General features: G+C 39.7%; 2 protein-coding genes across 2 annotated transcripts in view; both read left to right on the top strand.

The window, feature by feature from the left end:
• Window positions 1-23,170, top strand: part of LOC134659277 (methionine--tRNA ligase, cytoplasmic) — a 48,692-nt gene that overhangs the window by 8,280 nt on the left and 17,242 nt on the right. Inside the window, exons 5-16 of the mRNA XM_063514930.1 lie at window positions 728-825; window positions 2,670-2,792; window positions 4,076-4,192; window positions 6,804-6,879; window positions 7,947-8,074; window positions 10,219-10,323; window positions 12,897-13,074; window positions 14,972-15,136; window positions 15,979-16,080; window positions 19,870-19,987; window positions 20,546-20,616; window positions 21,719-21,816. Coding sequence (XP_063371000.1) covers window positions 728-825; window positions 2,670-2,792; window positions 4,076-4,192; window positions 6,804-6,879; window positions 7,947-8,074; window positions 10,219-10,323; window positions 12,897-13,074; window positions 14,972-15,136; window positions 15,979-16,080; window positions 19,870-19,987; window positions 20,546-20,616; window positions 21,719-21,816 — 1,379 coding nt within the window. The remainder of the gene's footprint in view (window positions 1-727; window positions 826-2,669; window positions 2,793-4,075; window positions 4,193-6,803; window positions 6,880-7,946; window positions 8,075-10,218; window positions 10,324-12,896; window positions 13,075-14,971; window positions 15,137-15,978; window positions 16,081-19,869; window positions 19,988-20,545; window positions 20,617-21,718; window positions 21,817-23,170) is intronic.
• LOC134659251 (U-scoloptoxin(01)-Cw1a-like) overlaps window positions 8,916-23,170 on the top strand; it is a 187,458-nt gene continuing 173,203 nt past the window's right edge. Inside the window, exon 1 of the mRNA XM_063514894.1 lies at window positions 8,916-8,926. The gene's annotated coding sequence lies outside the window, so the exon portion shown is untranslated. The remainder of the gene's footprint in view (window positions 8,927-23,170) is intronic.

Raw genomic sequence — 23,170 nt, 5'->3', positions numbered from 1 at the left:
CACCGACCGGAAAGTCTTATCTCAACAGCATAAGACTTTCCGGTCGGTGCTACATCTATTGTCAAGTAGCAGTACTGATAGTTCCGCTACTCGATGCTAGATGCCTAATAGTCTTTTTGGTACTAAAACTGATGTATGGACTGAGCAATCTATGTATTTTTAGGGTTTCGTACCTCAAAAGGAAAAAACGGAACCTAATAGGATCACTCGTGTGTCTGTCTGTCCGTCCGTCTGTCACAGCCTATTTTCTCCGAAACTACTGGACCAATTAAGTTGAAATTTGGCACACATATGTAAGTTTGTGACCCAAAGATGGACGTATAACGTAAATAAATTAATTTTAAATATGGAGGCCATTTTTGTGGGGTAAATGAGAAAATTAAAAAATAAAGTTTTTCAAACTATATCGTGTTACTTAACAAATGAAAGAGCTCATTGTAAGAATCTCAAATATTTTTTTTTTTAATAATTTTAGGATAAATAGTTTAGCAGTTATTCAAGAAAATGGGCAAAAATGACCTTTCCCCCTCCCTTATCTCCAAAACTACTGGGTCTAAAATTTTGAAAAAAATACACCTATAGATGACAGGAAAACCTATTAGAAATGTGCAGTCAAGCGTGAGTCGGACTTAATGTACGGAACCCTTGGAGTGCGAGTCCGACTCGCACTTGGCCGCTTTTTTTCTATGGTTTAAATCAATACAAATAAATTATTATGATATTATAGGAAGCGGTGAAACAGTGGGGCGGTTCAGTGGCCAAACCTTTCGCTCCGGTCTCGGCTTTGGGTGCTCCGCAACTGGCCAGCATGGCGTCACCTGTTGGGTATGTAATTTTTAGGGTTCCGTACCCAAAGGGTAAAAACGGGACCCTATTACTAAGACTCCGCTGTCCGTCCGTCCGTCCGTCTGTCACCAGGCTGTATCTCACGAACCGTGATAGCTAGACAGTTGAAATTTTCACAGATGATGTATTTCTGTTGCCGCTATAACAACAAATACTAAAAACAGAATAAAATAAAGATTTAAGTGGGGCTCCCATACAACAAAGGTGATTTTTGACCGGAGTTAAGCAACGTCGGGCGGGGTCAGTACTTGGATGGGTGACCGTTTTTTTGCTTGTTTTGCTCTATTTTTTGTTGATGGTGCGGAACCCTCCGTGCGCGAGTCCGACTCGCACTTGGCCGGTTTTTTTTGAGACTGAACAGTCGGAACACTTGTGAGCTCGACAGGAAACTTAGCCAACTCTTATTAGAGTTAACAATTGCATTATTATGCAAATGAACAATTGCTTACTCCAGAGCACACACAGTCGCTGTGGCCGAAATCGGTCAGGAGCAAAGAGTATACAGGGTGGCCCATTTAGATCGGTCAGTATGGGAAAATCTGAAACTATAAGACATACGACGATCTCTTCTTAGGAACCATGTCATCGATTTTAGTAACAAGAAAAACTGCATTCATACATTTAAATTTTTTTTATGTAAATGTATTGAAAAAAATGGTGGCCATTTCGAAAACATACTAAAATAAATTAAAGGATATGAATACAATGCATTTTATTCATTTCAGACATCATGTTTCATAGTAACATTTACTGCTTAAGACCTACACAATCGATATCTAAATAGAAATAATTTTAGATATTTTTTTTTCAAAACGTCCGGGTTCGATTCCCGAGCTGAGTACACATTTTTTTTAAATGTATGAATGCAGTTTTTCTTGTTACTAAAATCGATGACATGGTTCCTAAGAAGAGATCGTCGTATGTCTTATAGTTTCAGATTTTCCCATACTGACCGATCTAAATGGGCCACCCTGTATAGTGTAAAGTGTCATTCTATGGAACTTGCTAACTATGTAAACAAAAGTCACTAGTAAATTGACATTCAGAGACGATTTCAATATGGCGGTTTGTTTACATAGTTAGCAAGTTCTATAGAATGACAGTTTATAGAGAGTTACTGTCATGTTAAATTATGTAACCCCAGTAAATTCACTGCCATCTTTTGACAAAAGATTAAAACTGTTAGAACGCCATTTGACTTTGACCCTTATTATTTCACTGATATGTGTTAATTTGTTAAATATTAAAATTAACGCCATCTACCCGACAGTAGGCCAAAAGTATGGTGCAATCTTTTCGAGCGATGGCGACAGAACCTTTGGCCTACACTCGGGTAGATGGCGTTAATTTCAATATTTAACAAATTAACACATATCAGTGAAAGAATAAGGGTCAAAGTCAAATGGCGTTCTAAGAGTTTTAATATTTTGTCAAAAGATGGCAGTAAATTTACTGTGGCTTTGCTGTGGCTACATTTTACTTTGACAATCCGCCTCTATTTCAAATTATCTTTGTCTATACACTCTATTATGTTTGCTAGTTAGGTTACTTTCCTGTGGTTACCTATTAACCCTTTAACCGCCAGAGTCTGATATATAAGACATGACATATCCAGCTCATTTCGCCACAGTCTGATAAATAAGACAAAGATCTGATTTGGTTTTTACAGCACATTTATAACTCCCGTAACTATGCCAACCTTACTCTGCGTGGTACAATTACTGTCGGTGGCGACACGAGCACGCTCGATCAAAAATTGCTGGCGGTTAAAAGGTTAAACACGGTTTTTAAACGCAACAATGATTAACTTTATTATCTTCTAGCACCCCAATGGAAGGACCCGCAGTGGTCCCAGGTCCGACAGATGAAGAAATAGCCAGTGCCCAAGAGAGCTGGCAACACGGCCGCAGTCGGCTACAGGCGCCGCTGAAGCAGGACAAATTCGCGTAAGTCTGTCTCCCTCACACACTAACAGGTTACGGTAGAAATAGCCAGTGCCGAAGAGAGCTGGCAACACGGCCGCAGTCGGCTACAGGCGCCGCTGAAGCAGGACAAATTCGCGTAAGTCTGTCTCCCTCACACACTAACAGGTTACGGTAGAAATAGCCAGTGCCCAAGAGAGCTGGCAACACGGCCGCAGTCGGCTACAGGCGCCGCTGAAGCAGGACAAATGCGCGTAAGTCTGTCTCCCTCGCACACTAACAGGCTACGGTAGAAATAGCCAGTGCCCAATAGAGCTGGCAAGACGGCCGCAGTCGGCTACAGGCGCCGCTGAAGCAGGACAAATTCGCGTAAGTCGGTCTCCCTCACACACTAACAGGTTACGGTAGAAATAGCCAGTGCCCAAGAGAGCTGGCAACACGGCCGCAGTCGGCTACAGGCGCCGCTGAAGCAGGACAAATGCGCGTAAGTCTGTCTCCCTCGCACACTAACAGGCTACGGTAGAAATAGCCAGTGCCCAAGAGAGCTGGCAACACGGCCGCAGTCGGCTACAGGCGCCGCTGAAGTAGGACAAATGCGCGTAAGTCTGTCTCCCTCGCACACTAACAGGTTACAGAAGAAATAGCCAGCGCCGAAGAGAGCTGGCAACACGGCCGCAGTCGGCTACAGGCACCGCTAAAGCAGGACAAATTCGCGTAAGTATGACATCTCTTTCACACAACACCGGTTTAACCCGTAACCGATTTAAGTCTATGTCCCCCGCACACTAACAGTCTACGGAAGAAATAGCCAGTACCAAAGAGAGCTGGCAACATGGCCGCAGTCGCCGCTGAAGCAGGACAAATTCGCGTAAGTCTGTCTCCCTCACACTAACAGTCTATGGAAGAAATAGCCAGTGCCGAAGAGAGCTGGCAACACGGCCGCAGTCGGCTACAGGCGCCGCTAAAGCAGGACAAATTCGCGTAAGCATGCCATCTCTTTCATACAACACCGGTTTAACCCTTGGAAAGTCAGTTTTTTCTTTTAGCGAATATCATTTAGATGGCCGAACAGCAGCGAGGTCGTTTAGTATTTCGAGACAGGCTAACCATGTGAACACTTTGAGTTATTGTAGACCTTGTCGGAATGCACGGTTTATTAGGTGCGCGGGTCATTTGAGGTCTTTTGCGGTCAAAGGGTTAAATCTCGCTCTGCCAACTGAGCTGATATCTAGAGTCGCGGGTTCGAGTCTCACCCGCGACGGTTGCAGACGTTTCTTAATATCAATTTTAACCTATCCCTGTTTCAGAATGCCAGTGAATGACAGGAGAAACGTCTTGATCACGTCGTCCCTACCCTACGTTAACAACATACCTCATTTAGGGAACATCATTGGTTGCGTCTTATCAGGAGACATTTTTGCCAGGTAAGCAAAGTCACAGAATAAATAATAGTACTAAGTACAGAAGACTCACTCTCTAACAAAACGCGTCTGTCACGATCAGCACAGATATGGCCGCTAGGTGGCGACAGCGCCGCGCGCGGCTTATGGCTTTCCCCAAAATTGGGGCCGGAACGGATGTACTTTTAGCTACCTGTAGCAAAGCGACGAAATCGCGGAGTGAGACACGCCTGGCAAACTCGGCAGCAGAAGTTGCTAAGCGGGCGAGGTGTTCAAAATGATCTAGACGCGACTTTATCATTAATATAAGAGCGTGTAAAGGTAATTTTGAACACCTCGCCCGCTTAGCAACTTCAGCTGCTGAGTGTACATAGTGCAGTCGCCATCATATATATCGGGGCGGCCAAGGTGTTCGCAAATATCTGAACACGCACTCTAACGCCCTGACAATAGAGGCGTGTTCAGATATTTGTGAACACCTTGGCCGCTCCGGTATATCTGATGGCGACTGTACATTGTGCAACAATTAGGGTAATTACGGGAGACATTGCAAACGAGAGTCTATCTACATATATATTCACGACAGCCGGAACTTTGGATTTTTTTCTTTCGGGAAAATTTCAAGCATCGGTGTTTCGGCTTTTGACAAAAGTTATATCATATAGTCGAGAAACATATATCCGAAAATCATAATATCTGTTTCGTTTCCGGGGCTATAATATAATATAAGTAACTTATATTACTTATTAACTATAATATAATAATACAACTGCCGCGCTTCAGAAATCCTATTATTTTTGGATGCAGTGCCTTAAGTCCTATGTTTTTGTACGCCGATTGGCTAAATATGGTGACGATAGATACCTATATAATAGTTATTTACGATACATGTGCGGAAAAGAGGAAATTCGAAACGAGTGGCGATAAATTAAAACGACCGAAGGGATTGTTCCGAGTGTTTTAAATCGACACGAGTTGCTAATGACCTATTCGCACGTGTATCGAACAACGTTTTACAGTACATATGGCACTTTAAACTTTCGACATACGCACGGAAAGTGCTCTTTCCCGCACTATAGTTCGTTTTTAGGGTTCCGTACCCAAAGGGTAAAAACGGGACCCTATTACTAAGACTCCGCTGTCCGTCCGTCCGTCCGTCCGTCCGTCCGTCCGTCTGTCACCAGGCTGTATCTCACCAACCGTGATAGCTAGACAGTTGAAATTTTCACAGATGATGTATTTCTGTTGCCGCTATAACAACAAATACTAAAAACTAAAATAAAATAAAGATTTAAGTGGGGCTCCCATACAACAAACGTCATTTTTGACCGAAGTTAAGCAACGTCGGGCGGGGTCAGAAGTTGCCAGTAGTTGGATGGGTGACCGTTGTTTTGCTTGTTTTGCTCTATTTTTTGTTGATGGTGCGGAACCCTCCGTGCGCGAGTTCGACTCGCACTTGGCCGGTTTTTTTTAGCATTAGAAAGAACTTCGCAGAAGTAAGCTTGTGGTTCCAAATCTGGCACTTTTAATCATAATCATAAATCATAAATCATTTATTTGCGTGAAAAGGGTACAGTTACAGATGTTCACGTTTATTGTTGTCCTCCTTATTCAGCTGTCCACAAACAGCATGCAAACAATACAGTTTTATAAGCAGGAATATTAAAATATGCCTACTTATTAAACACTTATAACTAATAAACTAAACCATGCCTATATACAAGAATGTCCATGTGCACATACTTAATTAAATAACATAATACAAATTTTATTTTCATAATTAACATAATATAGGATCATTATTGAAATAAATAGGAATTATTAATATTACGTAGGTATTGATGTTAAATTATATTTATATTAATCATAAATTGGTTTGATTCTCAATATAGTTCATTAATTTCATTACATTCATCATAATCATCATCTAAAAATTCTCTTACAGAGTAATACCTTTCTTGTATGAGCCATTTGTGTAGAGCCTTTTTAAATTTATGGTAAGGCATGTGTTTTATGTCCTCTGGTATTTTATTATAAATTTTGATACACATTACACTACATTTTTTTCTTAATAAGGCAATCTTTTGTGGCTTACCAACTACTAATCTATCCTTATTTCTAGTGCCCCTTGGGTATATGTCAGCAGCCGTACTAAATAGCTCTATATGCTCCTTTACAAATTTTGCCGTTTCGTATATGTAGAGACATGGAAGGGTAAGTAAGTTTAGCGAAAGAAACAATGGTTTGCAAGATTCGGTTGGAGCGATTCCCCAGATAGCACGAACACATTTTTTTTGGGATAAAAATACTTGATCTTTATTAGAACCATTTCCCCATACAAGTAGGCCATATCTTAAAGTGGATTCTACGTATCCATGATATGCCGCTAAAGCGGTTTTACAGTTTGTTGTTCGTCGTAATCGATTTAGGACATATACAAATCTATTTAGCGGTAATAATTTGAAGTAATTTATATGTATTGACCATGCTACATTAGATAATTCAATAATTATTAACAATTAAAGAGCCTGATAAAAACTGCACGCTTGCTCCTGTGGAGTTATTTCTAATGCTAAAAAAACGAACTATAGTTCGACTGTAAAATGACTTACTACATGTTATTACTTGTTCACAGATATTGTAGATTATGTGATTATAATACAATATACATATGCGGCACGGACGAGTACGGAACAGCTACTGAAACCAAAGTAAGTACAACACAAATTACTTTTTTAGGGTTCCGTGCCCAAAGGGTAAAAACGGGACCCTATTACTAAGACTCCACTGCCCGTCTGTCTATCACCAGGCTGTATCTCATGAACCGTGATAGCTATGCAGTTCGGTTTAAAGAACTTTATTGTCTAAGTAATTACAGAAATTTCACTTAGGGATCATCCATTAATTACGTCACACGAATTTCTAGGTTTTTTTTACCCCTCCCCCCTCCTTGTCACACTTGGTCACATTTTGCAAACCCCTCCCCCCCTGGTGTGACGTCACATTTTAGGCATTTATGTTTTCAACGAAATCGACAATATTAACTCGGCATTATTTTTTTAATAAAAAAATATTTTTGATATATAAACATTAGTAATTTTATAACACAACGAAAGTTACATCCAAAATCTCATTACCTATTTAACTGTACAGCGAATAAAAAAATATAAATTAATTTTCGGTTACTGATGAAGTTAAAGTGACATCACAATGTTTGTGACTCCCCCCTCCCCCATGTCACAACATGTCACATTTTCTTGACCCCCTCCCTCCCCCTAAACGTGTGACGTAATTAATGGATGACCCCTTATAAGACAACTTATACATAGATACCTTAAAGTATTTACAAGTTACGCAATAATCAAGCACTTATGACAGTGTTTAACAGTAAACAGTTGCATTTGGATTAAAACTAATAGTTAAAACACAAGAATAAGACAGTTATCTATATATATAAACGTGAAAGACCTGACTGACTGACTTAAATCAACGCACAGCCCAAACCGCTGGGACTAGAAAGTCCAAATTTGGCAAGTAGGTTCCTTATAAGGTCTAGGGGTCCACTAAGAAAGGATTTTTCAAAATTCAAACCCCTAAAGGGGTGAAATGGGGGTCCAATTAGAAAAACTCTCCTGCGCGTGCGAAGCCGCGGGCAAAAGCTTGTTATTAATATATCCACATATTGTGATAAAAAATGTATTTTACTAATTTTTGGGATAAAATTTCACATGTGTCATAATTCCTATTTGTATATTTTTGTTTTTCTATTTATTTACAGGCTCTACAAGAGGGGGTGACACCCCAACAGATTTGCGATAAGTATTTCGACATCCACAACTCCGTGTATCGCTGGTTCGACATAGGATTTGACCATTTTGGACGCACCACTACACCCGAACACACACAGTAAGTGGGGTTCCGTGTTCCGTCATGTCACGAAAATCAATAGGGGGTATTACTGCAATGTTCTCCCGCCAGAGTGCAGCACTAGCATGCACCCATCGTAAACATTCGTAAACCATACAGTAACTTATACATACTGTGCCTTAAACTGTTTTTGACAAGTTTTCGCAGACAATAAAAAAAAAAAAAAAAAAAACAAATTCTATTCTATTCTATTCAATAAAATATGACATTGATACATTAAGGCGGTTGGTTTACAAAGGGCCTACCGGGAAACGCGAAATCGAAACTCGGCTATATGCCCCTTTATCCTTTATCGCTCGAATATGCAAGAGTGATAGAGAGGTTAGATAACAAAATTTCGACTGTGGAAGTGGCGCCCTCTACGCAGAGTTTCGCGTAATATTCCCTATTTGTGTCACGTCACGACTCAGTACCAATTTGACACAAGTGTAGTTATGTCATGGTACCAAAACTTGATGGAAAAAAATACGATCGCGTTTTGGCGATCTATATCTTCAGTTTTTAATCCATACTAATATTATAAATGCGAAAGTGTGTCTCTGTCTGTCTGTCTGTTACCTCTTCACCGCTGAACCGATTTAGTGTAATTTGGTATGGAGATATAGTTCGAGTCCCGGGGAAGGACATAGGGTAGTTTTTACCCCAAAAATCTCCCTTTAATGAAAAGGGGGGTGGAAGTTTGTATGGGGAATCATTAAAAAGCAGATTGGGTAAAAATAAGCTACCCAAATTACTAACTCCACGCAGACGAAGTCGCGGGCAAAAGCTAGTGTGTTTATAATGCGACTGACTTGTAATACAATTATAATATACAGGGTGGCGCATTTAGATCGGTCAGTATGGGAAAATCTGAAACTATAAGACATACGACGATCTCTTCTTAGGAACCATGTCATCGATTTTAGTAACAAGAAAAACTGCATTCATACATTTAAAAAAAATGTGTACTCAGCTCGGGAATCGAACCCGGACGTTTTGAAAAAAAAAAATCTAAAATTATTTCTATTTAGATATCGATTGTGTAGGTCTTAAGCAGTAAATGTTACTATGAAACATGATGTCTGAAATGAATAAAATGCATTGTTTTCATATCCTTTAATTTATTTTAGTACGTTTTCGAAATGGCCACCATTTTTTTCAATACATTTTACATAAAAAAAATTTAAATGTATGAATGCAGTTTTTCTTGTTACTAAAATCGATGACATGGTTCCTAAGAACAGATCGTCGTATGTCACATAGTTTCAAATTTTCGGTATCAGCGTAATTCGTCCCATTCGTTTTTCGTTCATTTCTTATGTCCGTCTCATTCTGTGTTCGTCACTCATTCTTTATTCGTCTCGATCGCTATATGTCCCTATCGTCTTAAGTACAATTATGTAACCTGTCTCTTTCTTAACAAGTCTTTTTCGTTTTTCGTCACGGTCTTCCTAGGACTATGTCTTTGTTTGTGTCTCTCTTTTTTGGTATCATTCGCACTTTATCTTTAGTCACTTTCGTTATTCGTCTCACTCTTTTTAAGTCTTTAATGGTAACTCGTTCCGTTCTTTTTTGGGCACGTTCGCTAATCGTCCCGTACTAGTAGGTCTTAGTTGCTATTCATATGTCCTCCGGCCGGTTTCATATTCAAATGAACTGTCAGAATTCAAAGTGTTATTTTAAATGTCAGACTACTACGAAATTACATGAAATTATGACGATCAGTCGGTCAATAAGATATAATTTAAAAAAAAAATAAGATTGACGGAAAAAGATAGTTACAAATAGTGACCGAGACGCAAAACGAATGTAACGAACTTAGAATTAGACTGAAAATGAATGAGACTAATCACGAATGTGACTAATAACGAATGCATGAAAAAAAATGAGACGAATAAGTGAATGAGACAAAAATCGAAAGGGAATAAGAAAGAATGAGTCCTAGGAAGACCGTGACGAAAAACGAAAAAGACTTGTTAAGAAAGAGACAGGTTACATAATTGTACTTAAGACGATAGGGACATATAGCGATCGAGACGAATAAAGAATGAGTGACGAACACAGAATTACGCTGATACCAAATTTTCCCATACTGACCGATCTAAATGGGCGACCCTGTATATTTTTTATTAATTTCTTTACAGATTAGTACAAAAGCTGTTCCGTCAAGTGAAAGAGAATGGGTTCATTAATTCACAGACGGTCGACCAGCTGCACTGCGAGAAATGTGACAAATTCTTAGCTGACAGGTATGTCTTTAGCAATTTAAATACTTACATATTAGAACAAATTAAATTCAACTTCCTCGCGTTGTCCCAGCATTTTGCCACGGGTCATGGGAGCCTGGGATCCGCTTGGCAACTAATCCCAGTAATTGGCGTGGGCACTAGTTCTTACGAAAGCGACTGCCATCTGACCTTACAACCCAGAGGGTAAACTAGGCCCGTATTGGGATTAGTCCGGTTTCCTCACGATGTTTTCCTTCACCGAAAAGCGACTGGTAAATATCAAATTATATTTCGTACATAGTTCCGAAAAGCCGGGGTTCGAACCCGCGACCTCCGGATTGCAAGTCGCACGCTCTTACCGCTAGGCCACCAGCGCTTGTTAGAACAAATTTAAATTATTTTCAGAAAACATTTTACTTTGTTATTGTTTCCAGTAGAAACACTACTATATAAATTATAAACTGAAATAAATGTCATATACTAAGAAAAAGTGACCCAAGCCTCCAGTGCCCCAGGCTGGAATCGAACCAGGGTCCTCTGCTATCGCGGCAGGTGCCTGAGCCACTCGGCCACTGGGCCTAAAGGCTTATGGCGCCCCCTGGCCACCTCTAAGGTAGAACAGTGGTGGAGGCTTGGGTCACTTTTTCTTAGTATATGACATTTATTTCAATTTATATTTTAAATACTTACTCACTTACTGAAAAAATCGCCAAGTGTGTCGGACTTGCGTTCTTAAGGTTCTGTTCCATTACGACTTTATTACAATGTTCCATTTTGTATTCTCGCAGAAGAACTACCTTAAATCTAAATTTAATTTTGTAGCACCGCGTCCCGGTTGCGAGTTACGTACATCTCGAAGTTTTAAACTGACTATTCCCCATCACCGCACTGGCTTTATTTCCAACTCTTTCGTCCTTCAGGCTATTCGTCTATGGAATGATCTCCCTCTTCCCTTAAGGCAAGCACAGAGCAAATTTTCTTTTAAAATCAGATTACGTAAACACCTCACTAACTCGCTTATAAATAAATGATCCGCATGTTACTTGTATACTTGGGTACATAATATAATATATTTATTTATATATGTATATATGTAATTTCATATTGCTGTTATTGTTATATGTGTAAGTGTATAATTAGAATATTGTTTCTAAGAATACTTAACTTGATTTGTGTTTCATATTTCATCTCTTTGTCTACAATCCTGCACTAAGTATAAGTTTTCTGTTTGACCCATTGGTTGACTGGTAGAGAATGCCTTAAGGCATTAAGTCCGCCATTTGTACAAATTTTATCGTGCAATAAAATTTTAAATATAAAGAATATATACATATATTCTTCTCAACTTTTTCTTGTCACTCGTTGCCATGGTTACGTTCTCCTGGGTCACTCTTTAAAACCTGATTTTTGGGCATTTAAATTCACCAAACACGCTTTTTTGTGATACTTATAAACCCTTTCCATTGAGGGTCGTCTACCAAGCGTGTCAGAAGAAGGTGGTGTACAATGTCTTCTAACAAAATATGCTACTATTGTCTCTTGGCTGACCGGACAGAATAACAACAAGAAATAGTTGATCCACCCATGTACTAGTTGTAAACAAGATTTGTGAATAAACTTTTTATTTATTTATTTATCAGATTCACGCGTGATGTTTGTATTATTTGTTGTTATGTAGTATATTTTTCTTTACTATCATAACCTTTAGCCGCCCAGAGACCTATAAAAAGGTCTCCTGTTCCATTTTAATTTGAACTTTGTGTTGACAAAATAAAATGTCATTTTGCTTGGCAAGGTTTGGCGTATGATTTTGATGATGACGTTTGGTTGAACCGTTAAGGAAACACAAAAAATGCGTTTCTTGTCTGGCGGTTTCGTTCCGTAGTCAAAACTAGGGCTCCCAATATCCGTGCTACACGCCAACCCGTGCGTCCGTGTTCTGGCCCGGCGGTGCTTATCATCCGAACCAGGGATGTTGCGGATGCCGATTTTTTGACATCCGCGGATGCGGATGTCAAGATAGGTACATAAAAAACGTCAAATATTACATTTTAGTCATTTTTATTTCAAAAAACCGGCCATGTGCGAGTCGGACTCGCGTTCCAAGGGTTCCGTACATTAAGTCCCGCTCACGCTTGACTGCTAATTTCTAATAGGTTTTTTTTGGCTAATGACTAAATTACCGAGCAGTCTAGCACTTACGCCGATGCTAAGACGTTTCTGTACCGAACTGTTCCACATCCGCATCCGCATTAAATCCGCATCGATTTTATGCGGATGCGGATGCGGATGTTGAAAATAATGCGAAAGATCCGCGGTTGCGGATGCGGATATTCGCAACATCCCTGATCCGAACTACACGAACCCGTACACGGATCTTAATTACACGGACCCTAATTACCCGTTCCGAACGGGCCGCAACTCCGGTTTCGAACACGAGAACGGGGCCCCGGCGACGGGTACACGAAACCCGGACGCGACCGCGAGCCCTAGTCAAAACGGAACCCATCCGTCTGACTGTCCTTTTGTCACAGATATTTAAATCGAAAACTAAACAGGCCTTTCTAAATATCCTCTAAATATTTTTTTTACAGGTTCGTAGAAGGCACCTGCCCGCATCCCGGTTGCCTATACGAAGACGCCAGAGGCGATCAATGTGACAAGTGCGGGAAACTGGTCAACGCGATAGAACTTATAAAGCCGCGCTGCAAAATATGCGGAGACTCGCCGGCGGTGCGGCCGAGCGAACAACTGTTCATAGAGCTAGGGCAGGTGAGACAGACGTATAGTTAGAGTGAGACAGCTGGCACAGGTGAGACACACGTATAGCTAGAGGGAGACAGCTGTAGACAAGTGCGGCAAGCTCAATGCGATAGAACTAATAAAGCCGCGCTGCAAAATATGCGGAGACTCGCCGGCGGTGCGGCCGAGCGAACAACTGTTCATAGACCTGGGGCAGGTGAGACAGCCGTATAGTTAGAGTGAGACAGCTGGCACAGGTGAGACACGGATATAGCTAGAGGGAGACGGCTGTAGATCAATACAACAAGTTGGTCAACGCGATAGAACTTATAAAGCCGCGCTGCAAAATATGCGGAGACTCGCCGGCGGTGCGGCCGAGCGAACAACTGTTCATAGAGCTAGGGCAGGTGAGACAGCCGTATAGTTAGAGTGAGACAGCTGGCACAGGTGAGACACACATATAGCTAGAGTGGGACAGCTGTAGATCAATACAACAAGCTAGTCAACGCGATAGAACTTGTAAAGCCGCGTTGCAAAATATGCGGAGACTCGCCGGCGGTGCGGCCGAGCGAACAACTGTTCATAGAGCTAGGGCAGGTGAGACAGACGTATAGTTAGAGTGAGACAGCTGGCACAGGTGAGACACACGTATAGCTAGAGGGAGACAGCTGTAGACAAGTGCGGCAAGCTCAATGCGATAGAACTAATAAAGCCGCGCTGCAAAATATGCGGAGACTCGCCGGCGGTGCGGCCGAGCGAACAACTGTTCATAGACCTGGGGCAGGTGAGACAGCCGTATAGTTAGAGTGAGACAGCTGGCACAGGTGAGACACACGTATACACAGCTCTAGACTAGACCAGTGCGACAAGTGTGGCAAGCTCGTCTACGCGATAGAACTTAAAAAGAATAGTGGATTGATAAACCCCGTTATCTAATGCTCAGTTTGGGGGCAAGTGATGGGGCAGTTGCGATAATCAATATCGATAAAAAATTAAGTTGATTTACTCACTTAATAACATATAAATAGATCTGATTCATACTTAACAGAGCTCTGCTATAGTGTTTTTAAAAAATTGTTATGAAATAAAAAACTGGTCCATTTTTATTAAAACCATAAACATAATTAATAACAGACTTAAAATAAAAATTAACCTAAAATATACATATTGGGCTAGGTCACCCACATTATCTTTATTTATTTTTTAGGTATTCGTTTTAGTTTTGTAGGTAGTTTTAATTTTATAAAAAACTTATATTTAGTTTTTAGGGTTCCGTACTCAAAGGGTAAAAACGGGACCCTATTACTAAGACCCCGCTGTCCGTCCGTCCGTCCGTCCGTCTGTCACCAGGCTGTATCTCACGAACCGTGATAGCTAGACAGTTGAAATTTTTACAGATGATGTATTTCTGTTGCCGCTATAACAAGAAATACTAAAAACAGAATAAAATAAAGATTTAAGTGGGGCTCCCATACAACAAACGCGATTTTTGACCGAAGTTAAGCAACGTCGGGCGGGGTCAGTACTTGGATGGGTGACCGTTTTTTTGCTTGTTTTGCTCTATTTTTTGTCGATGGTGCGGAACCCTCCGTGCGCGAGTCCGACTCGCACTTGGCCGGTTTTTTAAGTATTTCTTTAAGGTATTTTCAATTCACAATTTAGGCAAAAGTAATAACGATACTTTTGCCTATATTGTGAATTGAAAATACCCAATATGGAATGGGGAGTTAAATATATCGGAATGGAAATTGTATAACAAATTCATTTAAACACAAATTTCAATTGGTCATCGTAAAAAAATTTAATAAGATCGTACTTGCAACGTAAAACGCTCTAGTGCAGAAACGTATCATTTTCTGCACACCTTTTAGAACAACAATGACCCTCTTTCAGAACATAAGAAATGAAAAAGTTATTTCTGTTGCAGTTGGAACCAGCTCTACGCTCATGGGTGACCAAAGTGGAGCACGGCTGGTCGCCATCCGCCCGGGCCGTGGCCCGCTCCTGGCTGCGGGAACCACTCCGCGCCCGCGCCGTCACCAGAGACCTGAAGTGGGGCGTGTCTGTCCCGCTCGAGGGGTACACCAATAAGGTACGATACTGTACCTCTCGGGTCGAATGATGGTCCCTATGACGCTATGACAGTTTATTTTTACATAGCTGTCACGTAAAATGTTTGTAGACATTTTTTTGGATGTATATCATTAATTTATTTAGACATGTAACATTTAAGTAGGTATTAAAAACACGGTAAAAACATATTTCTTTATTAAAACCAAGCCCAGCAAGAAAAGACTTGAAGGTACTGTCATAGGCACCATTATTCGACCTAAGATGCTTGTTGGAACCCGCCCTACACTCCAGAGTGGAACAAGGTTGGTCACCTTCAGCTCGGACCTTCGCACGCACCTGGCTGCGGGAACCACTCCGCGCCCGCGCCGTCACCAGAGACCTCAAGTGGGACGTGTCTGTCCCGCTCGAGGGGTACACCAATAAGGTACGATACTGTACCTCTCGGGTCGAATGATGATCTCTATGACGCTATGACAGTTTATTTTTACATAGCTGTCACGGAAAATGTTTATTCTTTAGATGTATATCATTAATTTATTTAGACATGTAACATTTAATTAAGATCACGGTAAAACATATTTCTTCATTAAAACCAAGCCCAGCAAGAAAAGACTTGAAGGTACTGTCATAGGCACCATTATTCGACCTAAGATGTATAGCCTGTTGGAACCGGCTATCCGCGCCGTCACGGGGGACCTAAAGTGGAGCGTGCTTGTCCCGGTTGAGGGGTACACCAATAAGGTACGATACTCTCGTGTCGAAAGATGGTCACAATGACAGTTAATTTTTGTACGGAGTAGTTGGCACGTAAAATGTTTGTAGACATTTTTTTGTATGTATAAATAAATGTGTTGGTTGCAGGTGTTCTACGTATGGTTCGACGCCCCGATAGGGTACTGGAGTATAACACAATGCCTCACTAAAGACTACGAGAAATGGTGGAAACCCGACAAAGATATACATGTGAGTACTTGCCGTATGTAATCTCAATCCAACGCGGCAACGCAGCGAGCGTGATGGGCAGCTTTGCGTCGGGGGCAGCCCGGGACGGGTTTTGGTAGGGAGTTATTACATATTTAGTTTTGATTTGACAATTCAGCTACCGCAAAACCTGTTTAACTGTCACATATTTTGGGTTGTCTATTAACTGTCAAATAAGGGGTCACTTTTTAGTAGGTACCTAGTTATTTTTTACATATTTACTTTGTATTTGACAATTCAGCTACCGCAAAACCTGTTTAACTGTCAAATATTTTGGGTTGTCTAACTGTCAAATAAGGGGTCACGTTTTTGTTAAGTTTTTGCCTGTTAGACAAGTTGATTAAATAGAACCCGGTCAGGGCCGCCATGTGAGGCGTGAGGCGCACTCACATTGGATGTGGATCCTGGTGTGTGAGTGAGACGTATGTACGTAAATAGCGCTGTCTCGCTTGCACACCTAGACGGATCAGTTGATTAATAGAATCATTGACATTGGATGTGGATCCTAATATGCGATTCAAAAGTATGTATTTTTTTAGGAATTAAAATCAGGCAACAAGGCCCATATTACAAATACCTTACAGACTAAGGGGCTGTTCATAAATTACGTCATCTATTTTTGTCAATTTTTGCCCCCCCCTAAAATCATTTGAAATGACGTAATTTATGAAGTCAGACCAAAACTCTGTTTAAAATCAAGTTGCGCAGACATCTTTTAGAAAAGTCTCTTAGCTAAGTCTCATAAAAATCTTAAAGCAGGTATATATTTACTTATATAATATTTGTATATATATATGTATATTAGTATATTATGTATGTATAAGTAAGTATATTAGAGCAATAATAATATGTATATTTGAAATAGTATGTTGTATAACATAAAAAATATGTTTAATATTAAACTGTTCGTACTTTTAATTTTTCTTGCACCTATTACTGCTTGCTCTCTGTTTGGCCCGAGGGTTAACTGGTAGAGAATGCCTTCAGGCATTAAGTTCGCAATTTGTACATTTTTTTACTGTGCAATAAAGTTTAAATAAATAAATAGCCCCTAACATAAATATGATATTTTATTACTATAACTTAAAAACTAAACACTATTTAGGCGACAAAACGGCGTGGCTCCGTTGAATCGTCTGGTCTTGTATGTGGATCATGGTGTGTGAGTGAGACGTATGTATGTAAATAGCGTTGTCTCGCTCACACATCGGAGCATCGTACGAATCCGTATCGCATAAGTTATGTGTATTTTAGGTGAAGCTGTATCAATTCATTGCCAAGTACAACGTTGAATCTAGATATTGGTGTGTGAGTGAGACGTATGTACGTAAATAGCGCTGTCTCGCTCACACACCAGATCCGTATCACATAAGTTATGTGTATTTTGTTTGACTACTGCCAGTGAAGCCGCGGTTCTGGGATCGAATCCCGGTGTGGGCATTTATTTGTGTGATGAGTTCGACTAAGATCGGACATCGGGTAAGATCGTATGATTCAAATTTCCGCCTATTGTGGGGATATTTATTAATGCTGGCAAGGTGATGCGATGCGCCATTTTATTCCACACCCCTCTTCAGTCCGCACTTGTTGCTGTGACAGACCAGACGCGTGCATTGTGCCGTTAAGTAAAAAAGTACAAAAAATGTGTTTTTATTTCGCATCCGGATATACCCTCCGCTAGTTTTTTTGTAATAACTGGTAAGTTTGAGCATTATTTGTTTCTTTTATAAATTGTATGTTATTTTTATTAAATTTGTGACAAATCTGTATATTTGGAATTTTATACCATGCCTGTAGGCCGAGATCCGGTCTTACTCGAAGTGGTCAAAGATCGGATGCAATTCATCCGATCTTATTTTCTCAGGGATACTCAAACTTTAATACGTGTCACCACGATGCTTGATAAAATTTCTCTAACAGACGTATATATAATGGTGTTTTTTTTACATAACCGCAAATTTAAATGAGAAGTAGGTTTACGTGCTATGAAACGAATTTTAAACATAGTTAATTAATTATACAACTGCCTAAAATATGAGTGTATTGATTTCAACGTTCAGGGTTACATGTATGTATGAGAGTTTCTTTATTTTAAATTTTCTTAATCTATCTTAATAATAGCAGACTGATTAAAATTTGGTTGATTAAGATTTGGTCGTATTAATTCCTCCATTTTCATATTATTTTATCCATATGTCCTCTTTCATCACCTTCTTTCAACCTACCGCGCTTATGGTGTCAATGAACCCACGTGGTTCATTGACCCCACATGGGTTCATTGACCCCACATCTAAAAGTTTGACAACCATAATTTCTTGAATATTGAGCGCATGGTGTAAGATCGGACGGAAAAAATGCAAAAAAAATAAAAATCGGGTCGGATATGATAGCCCGAGCTACTGCTAGGCCAATTCTTCTATGTATTAGTCAGCGGATAAAACCGGTTATTTTGCAGTAGTAAACTCTATGGTACGGGCAATAGGGCCGAAGTTATATGCCCGTCCGTTCTTACACCACCAGGCAAAAAAATAATGCTGTCAATTTATTTTGTTTCCTATATTTAAACAGTCATTAAACGCTTACTATGACGTCTATAAAGATAATAAAATTCAATCATATAGAGAATTTCATTATTATCAATTCTGTACTTGAATCATGTCCGTACCCTATCCACAAGCTGAGAAAAAAAAAATCCAACATCATCTCAACCCACCTAAAAACGTCCGAAACTTACCCGAACTCACCTTAATTGTTCCTAAGTCTTGGGTGTTTTCTATGTATTTGTATATTATACAGGGTGCTTCTTGTAACAGGTGCAATAAATTAAACTATAGGCTGTACTCCTCAAACTAACCAACATTTGTTCAGCAACTTTTAAAAATTATGAATCCTTTAGACTTCCTCTTTTTCATACAAAATAAATATTGCCTTCAATGTACGCTGACATCAGTGTGTTTGACGTTGCTTGTCACGCTTTAAACATAACAAAATTTGCAATACATTGCGTCTTAGAATAAACTTTAAAGCGTAATAAAAATCAAAACACGAGTTATTTTCAAAAGTTGCTGAACAAATGTTGGTCAGTTTGAGGAGTACAGCCTACAGTTTAATTTATTGCTCCTGTTACAGGAAGCACCCTGTATATATCGTTGTCTGAGTATAGCGATGTGACGAGTCCACTTTTTTTCAATTCGAATCATTCGAATTGATTCGGCCGCTGATTCGAATTCAAAATCGAGTTGACTCGACTCGACGAGTCGCGTGGTTCGCGACAAGGTCACAGGCACAGGCGCGGAACGAGTTGAGACGGCGAGTTACGCGGCAGTTGTTGTAAAAAGAACCTTCAGGGCACGGAATTAAGGTTTATTTTTGAATGGCCATACTAGCAGTGAACTCGAGTTGGGATACTTGGGATGGCGAATCAAGCGGCAGTTGTTGTAAAAAGAACCTTCGGGTCACGGAATTAAGGTTTATTTTTGAATGGTCATAATACCAACTCGAGTTGAGACGGTGAATCGAGCGGCAGTTGTTGTAAAAAGAGCCTTCGGGCTACGGTATTAAGGTTTATTTTAGGCCTTAGTAGCAGTGTGATATTGCCAATAGTCTTGATTCGAATTAACTCATCTGTAGGCTGATTAGAATTATTCGAATCAGATAACTCGACTCGCCCATCGCTGAGTACCCACAACACAAGCCTTCTTGAGCTTACTGTGGGACTTAGTCAATCTGTGTAAGAATGTCCTATAATATTTATTTATTTATTTATTTTAGGTGAAGCTGTACCAATTCATGGCAAAAGACAACGTTCCGTTCCACGCTATAATGTTCCCGACGGCCATCATCGCGGCCAACCAGGGCCATGTGCTTGTTGACCACATCTTCGCTACAGGTATATTCATTAGAGTATCTTATTTTATCGAAACATAAATACATACGGGACATTATTGTAATATTTTATATAAAAATACCGGTCTAGTGCGAGTCGGACTCGCGTTTCAAGGGTTCCTTATATTAAGTCCGACTCACGCTTGACTGCACATTTCTAATAGGTTTTCTGTCATCTATAGGTAAAGAACTATTTTGTGTATTTTTTTCAAAATTTTAGACCTAGTAGTTTCGGAGATAAAGGGGGTGGAGGGAATGGTTGGACAGACAGACGCACGAGTGGTTCTATAAGGGTTCAATTTTTTCCTTTTGAGGCACGGAACTCTAAAAAATATATATTTTTAACCCTTTGAACGCGACGCTTATCACGCGCGACGCGTTAATGTGAACCTTGTTGGAATGCACGAAGGTTCATATTGGGCTGTAGCCGTGCACGTCAGCTGACGTCTTTGGCGGTCAGAGGGTTAATAAGCTGTAACAGGAACATGTCTTGCTGATAAGGAAACATTTAAAAACACTATATGCGACGTACTTAAAAAAAAACAACTAATTTTTTTTTCAGAATACCTTAACTACGAGGAAGGGAAATTCTCAAAGTCAAGAGGAGTGGGGGTTTTCGGTACAGACGCTCAGGTAATTTATTTAATTTAGGTGTAAAAAAATTGCGGAACAAGCGGTGGTGGCCGAGTGGATATGACGTCCGACATTCAATCCGGAGGTCGCGGGTTCAAATCCTGGCTCGTACCAATGAGTTTTTCGGAACTCATGCACGAAATATCATTTGGTATTTACCACTAGCTTTTCGGTGAAGGAAAACATCGTGAGGAAATATGCATACATCTGCGGAGAAATTAAAAAGGTGTATGTAAAGTCCCCAATCCGCATTGGGCTAGCGTGGGGACTATAGCCCAAGCCCTCTCGCGCATGAGAGGAGGCCTGTGCCCAGCAGTGGGACGTATATAGGCTGAATTATTATTATTAGGTGTAAAAAATTAAGTTTTTGGAAGCGAAAATACTAATGATAGATAATCTCTTAATCTTCCGGTAGATGTCGCTAAACAACTCTTTAGTAAAGACACGACACGAGTTCGAATTTCACCCGAGTCATGATTTTTAGGGTTCCGTAGCCAAATGGCAAAAAACGGAACCCTTATAGATTCGTCATGTCTGTCTGTCCGTCTGTCTGTCCGTCCGTGTGTCACAGCCACTTTTCTCCGAAACTATAAGAACTATACTGTTGAAACTTGGTAAGTAGATGTATTCTGTGAACCGCATTAAGATTTTCATACAAAAATAGAAAAAAAAAACAATAAATTTTGGGGGTTCCCCATACTTAGAACTGAAACTCAAAATTTTTTTTTTCATCAAACCCATACGTGTGGGGTATCTATGGATAGGTCTTCAAAAATGATATTGAGGTTTCTAATATCATTTTTTTTCTAAACTGAATAGTTTGCGCGAGAGACGCTTCCAAAGTGGTAAAATGTGTGTCTCCCCCCCTGTAACTTCTAAAATAAGAGAATGATAAAACTAAAAAAAATATATGATGTAAAACATTACCATGTAAACTTCCACCGAAAATTGGTTTGAACGAGATCTAGTCAGTAGTTTTTTTTTAATACGTCATAAATCGCCTAAATACGGAACCCTTCATGGGCGAGTCCGACTCGCACTTGGACGCTTTTTCTGGTATTGAAAAATGGATTGTATTTTTATTCGTTTTGTTTTTGTACAGGACACGGGAATCCCGTCTGACGTGTGGCGATTCTACCTAGCCAGCGTGAGACCTGAGAGCTCAGATTCCAGCTTTAGTTGGGTTGAGCTCGGTACAAGGTAAACCATATAAATAATAAATAAATTAATTAAATAACCAATAAATAATTACACACTCATTGACTTATATCTCAGGACTGGCCTTACGGGCAATACGAATAATAAGGATACCATACGGCTTTTTGGTTGCGGATTTCAGAATCCAATAGGTACTTCGGAGGATTTCTAGGAGAAACTACAAAGAACCTTAATACTTTTGTATTATTATTTTTTCTTTTTTTCTCTTTTATGGTCACTTTTATTTTATTTATTGAATGAATGAACGTTTATTCACAAGAACATATGGTACAGTACAGTGGATGTTATAAATTTACAATGTTGGCCCTTAATATGTTCTGCCATAAGGCATGTGAAAATTGTTTTTCCATGACATGACAAGCCATGTATGTGAACATTAATTGCGTGCATGCAATATCTTAAGTACTAAGCATATTATGCTAATGTAACCCTTAATATCTAATAGTATAATAGTATCTAATGTTGCAAGCCATGCATGTTATTATTACATTAAATTTCAAATTACAAATTACAATTGTCGAATGTCAACGGTTCTATATAGGTATAAAATTATATGGGTAATTACTGGAACTTATAACTAAAATATTCGTCAAGCGTGTTTTTGAATGTATTTTTAAACTCGACGACTATTTTTTATTTCTCGTTAAGTCGTTACGTACTATTTCATTTTGTTTATATATATTTTTTTAGAGACATTTATCACTCTCAACATCTGCATTTTAACTATTTTAAACTATCACTTCATCCACACTTTTACATCACACTCATCACGTGATCTGGGTTCCGGCAGAATATCAGTGCCTTGCTCGAAAGAGCGAAGCGTATAGCTGAGTCGGCACACTTTTGATGTTGCTGCAATGCACACAGTGTAACCCCTGCCAGTGTTTCCACTATTCCTGTCGTTGTTATATGTATATGTCTCTAATATCTGTAAGATTATGTATTTTTCACCTCAGCAGCTCCAACAAGGGTACTTTGCTACTTAAAAACAGTGAGCAAAATGCGATTTTGCTCACTCAGTGAGCAAAACGCGATTTTGCTCACTGTTTTTAAGTAGCAAAGTACCCTTGTTCGGGCTGCTGAGGTGAAAATTTAATTGTTGGTATATATTAAGAAAACATTAGTGAATAGGGGTAAGTGATGAAGAAGGAATACATTTTTCGGGTTCTCTAATATGTTCTCACTGCTGAGGTGAAAAGTTTTGTGAACTACACGAGATCAAAGTTATTTACATCTCGTGCGCTTATGAGTCCCTTACTACGCTCAAGATTCTAAATTAGATTCTATTATAGAATATCTATTATAGAATCTTTCGCTTGCACGGGACTCAAAATAA

This window comes from Cydia amplana, chromosome 24 (genome assembly GCF_948474715.1).
Source record: "Cydia amplana chromosome 24, ilCydAmpl1.1, whole genome shotgun sequence".
Classification (NCBI taxonomy): domain Eukaryota; kingdom Metazoa; phylum Arthropoda; class Insecta; order Lepidoptera; family Tortricidae; genus Cydia; species Cydia amplana.
The sequence above is the reverse complement of the archived record's forward strand: the minus strand, read 5'-3'. Positions and strand labels throughout refer to the sequence as shown.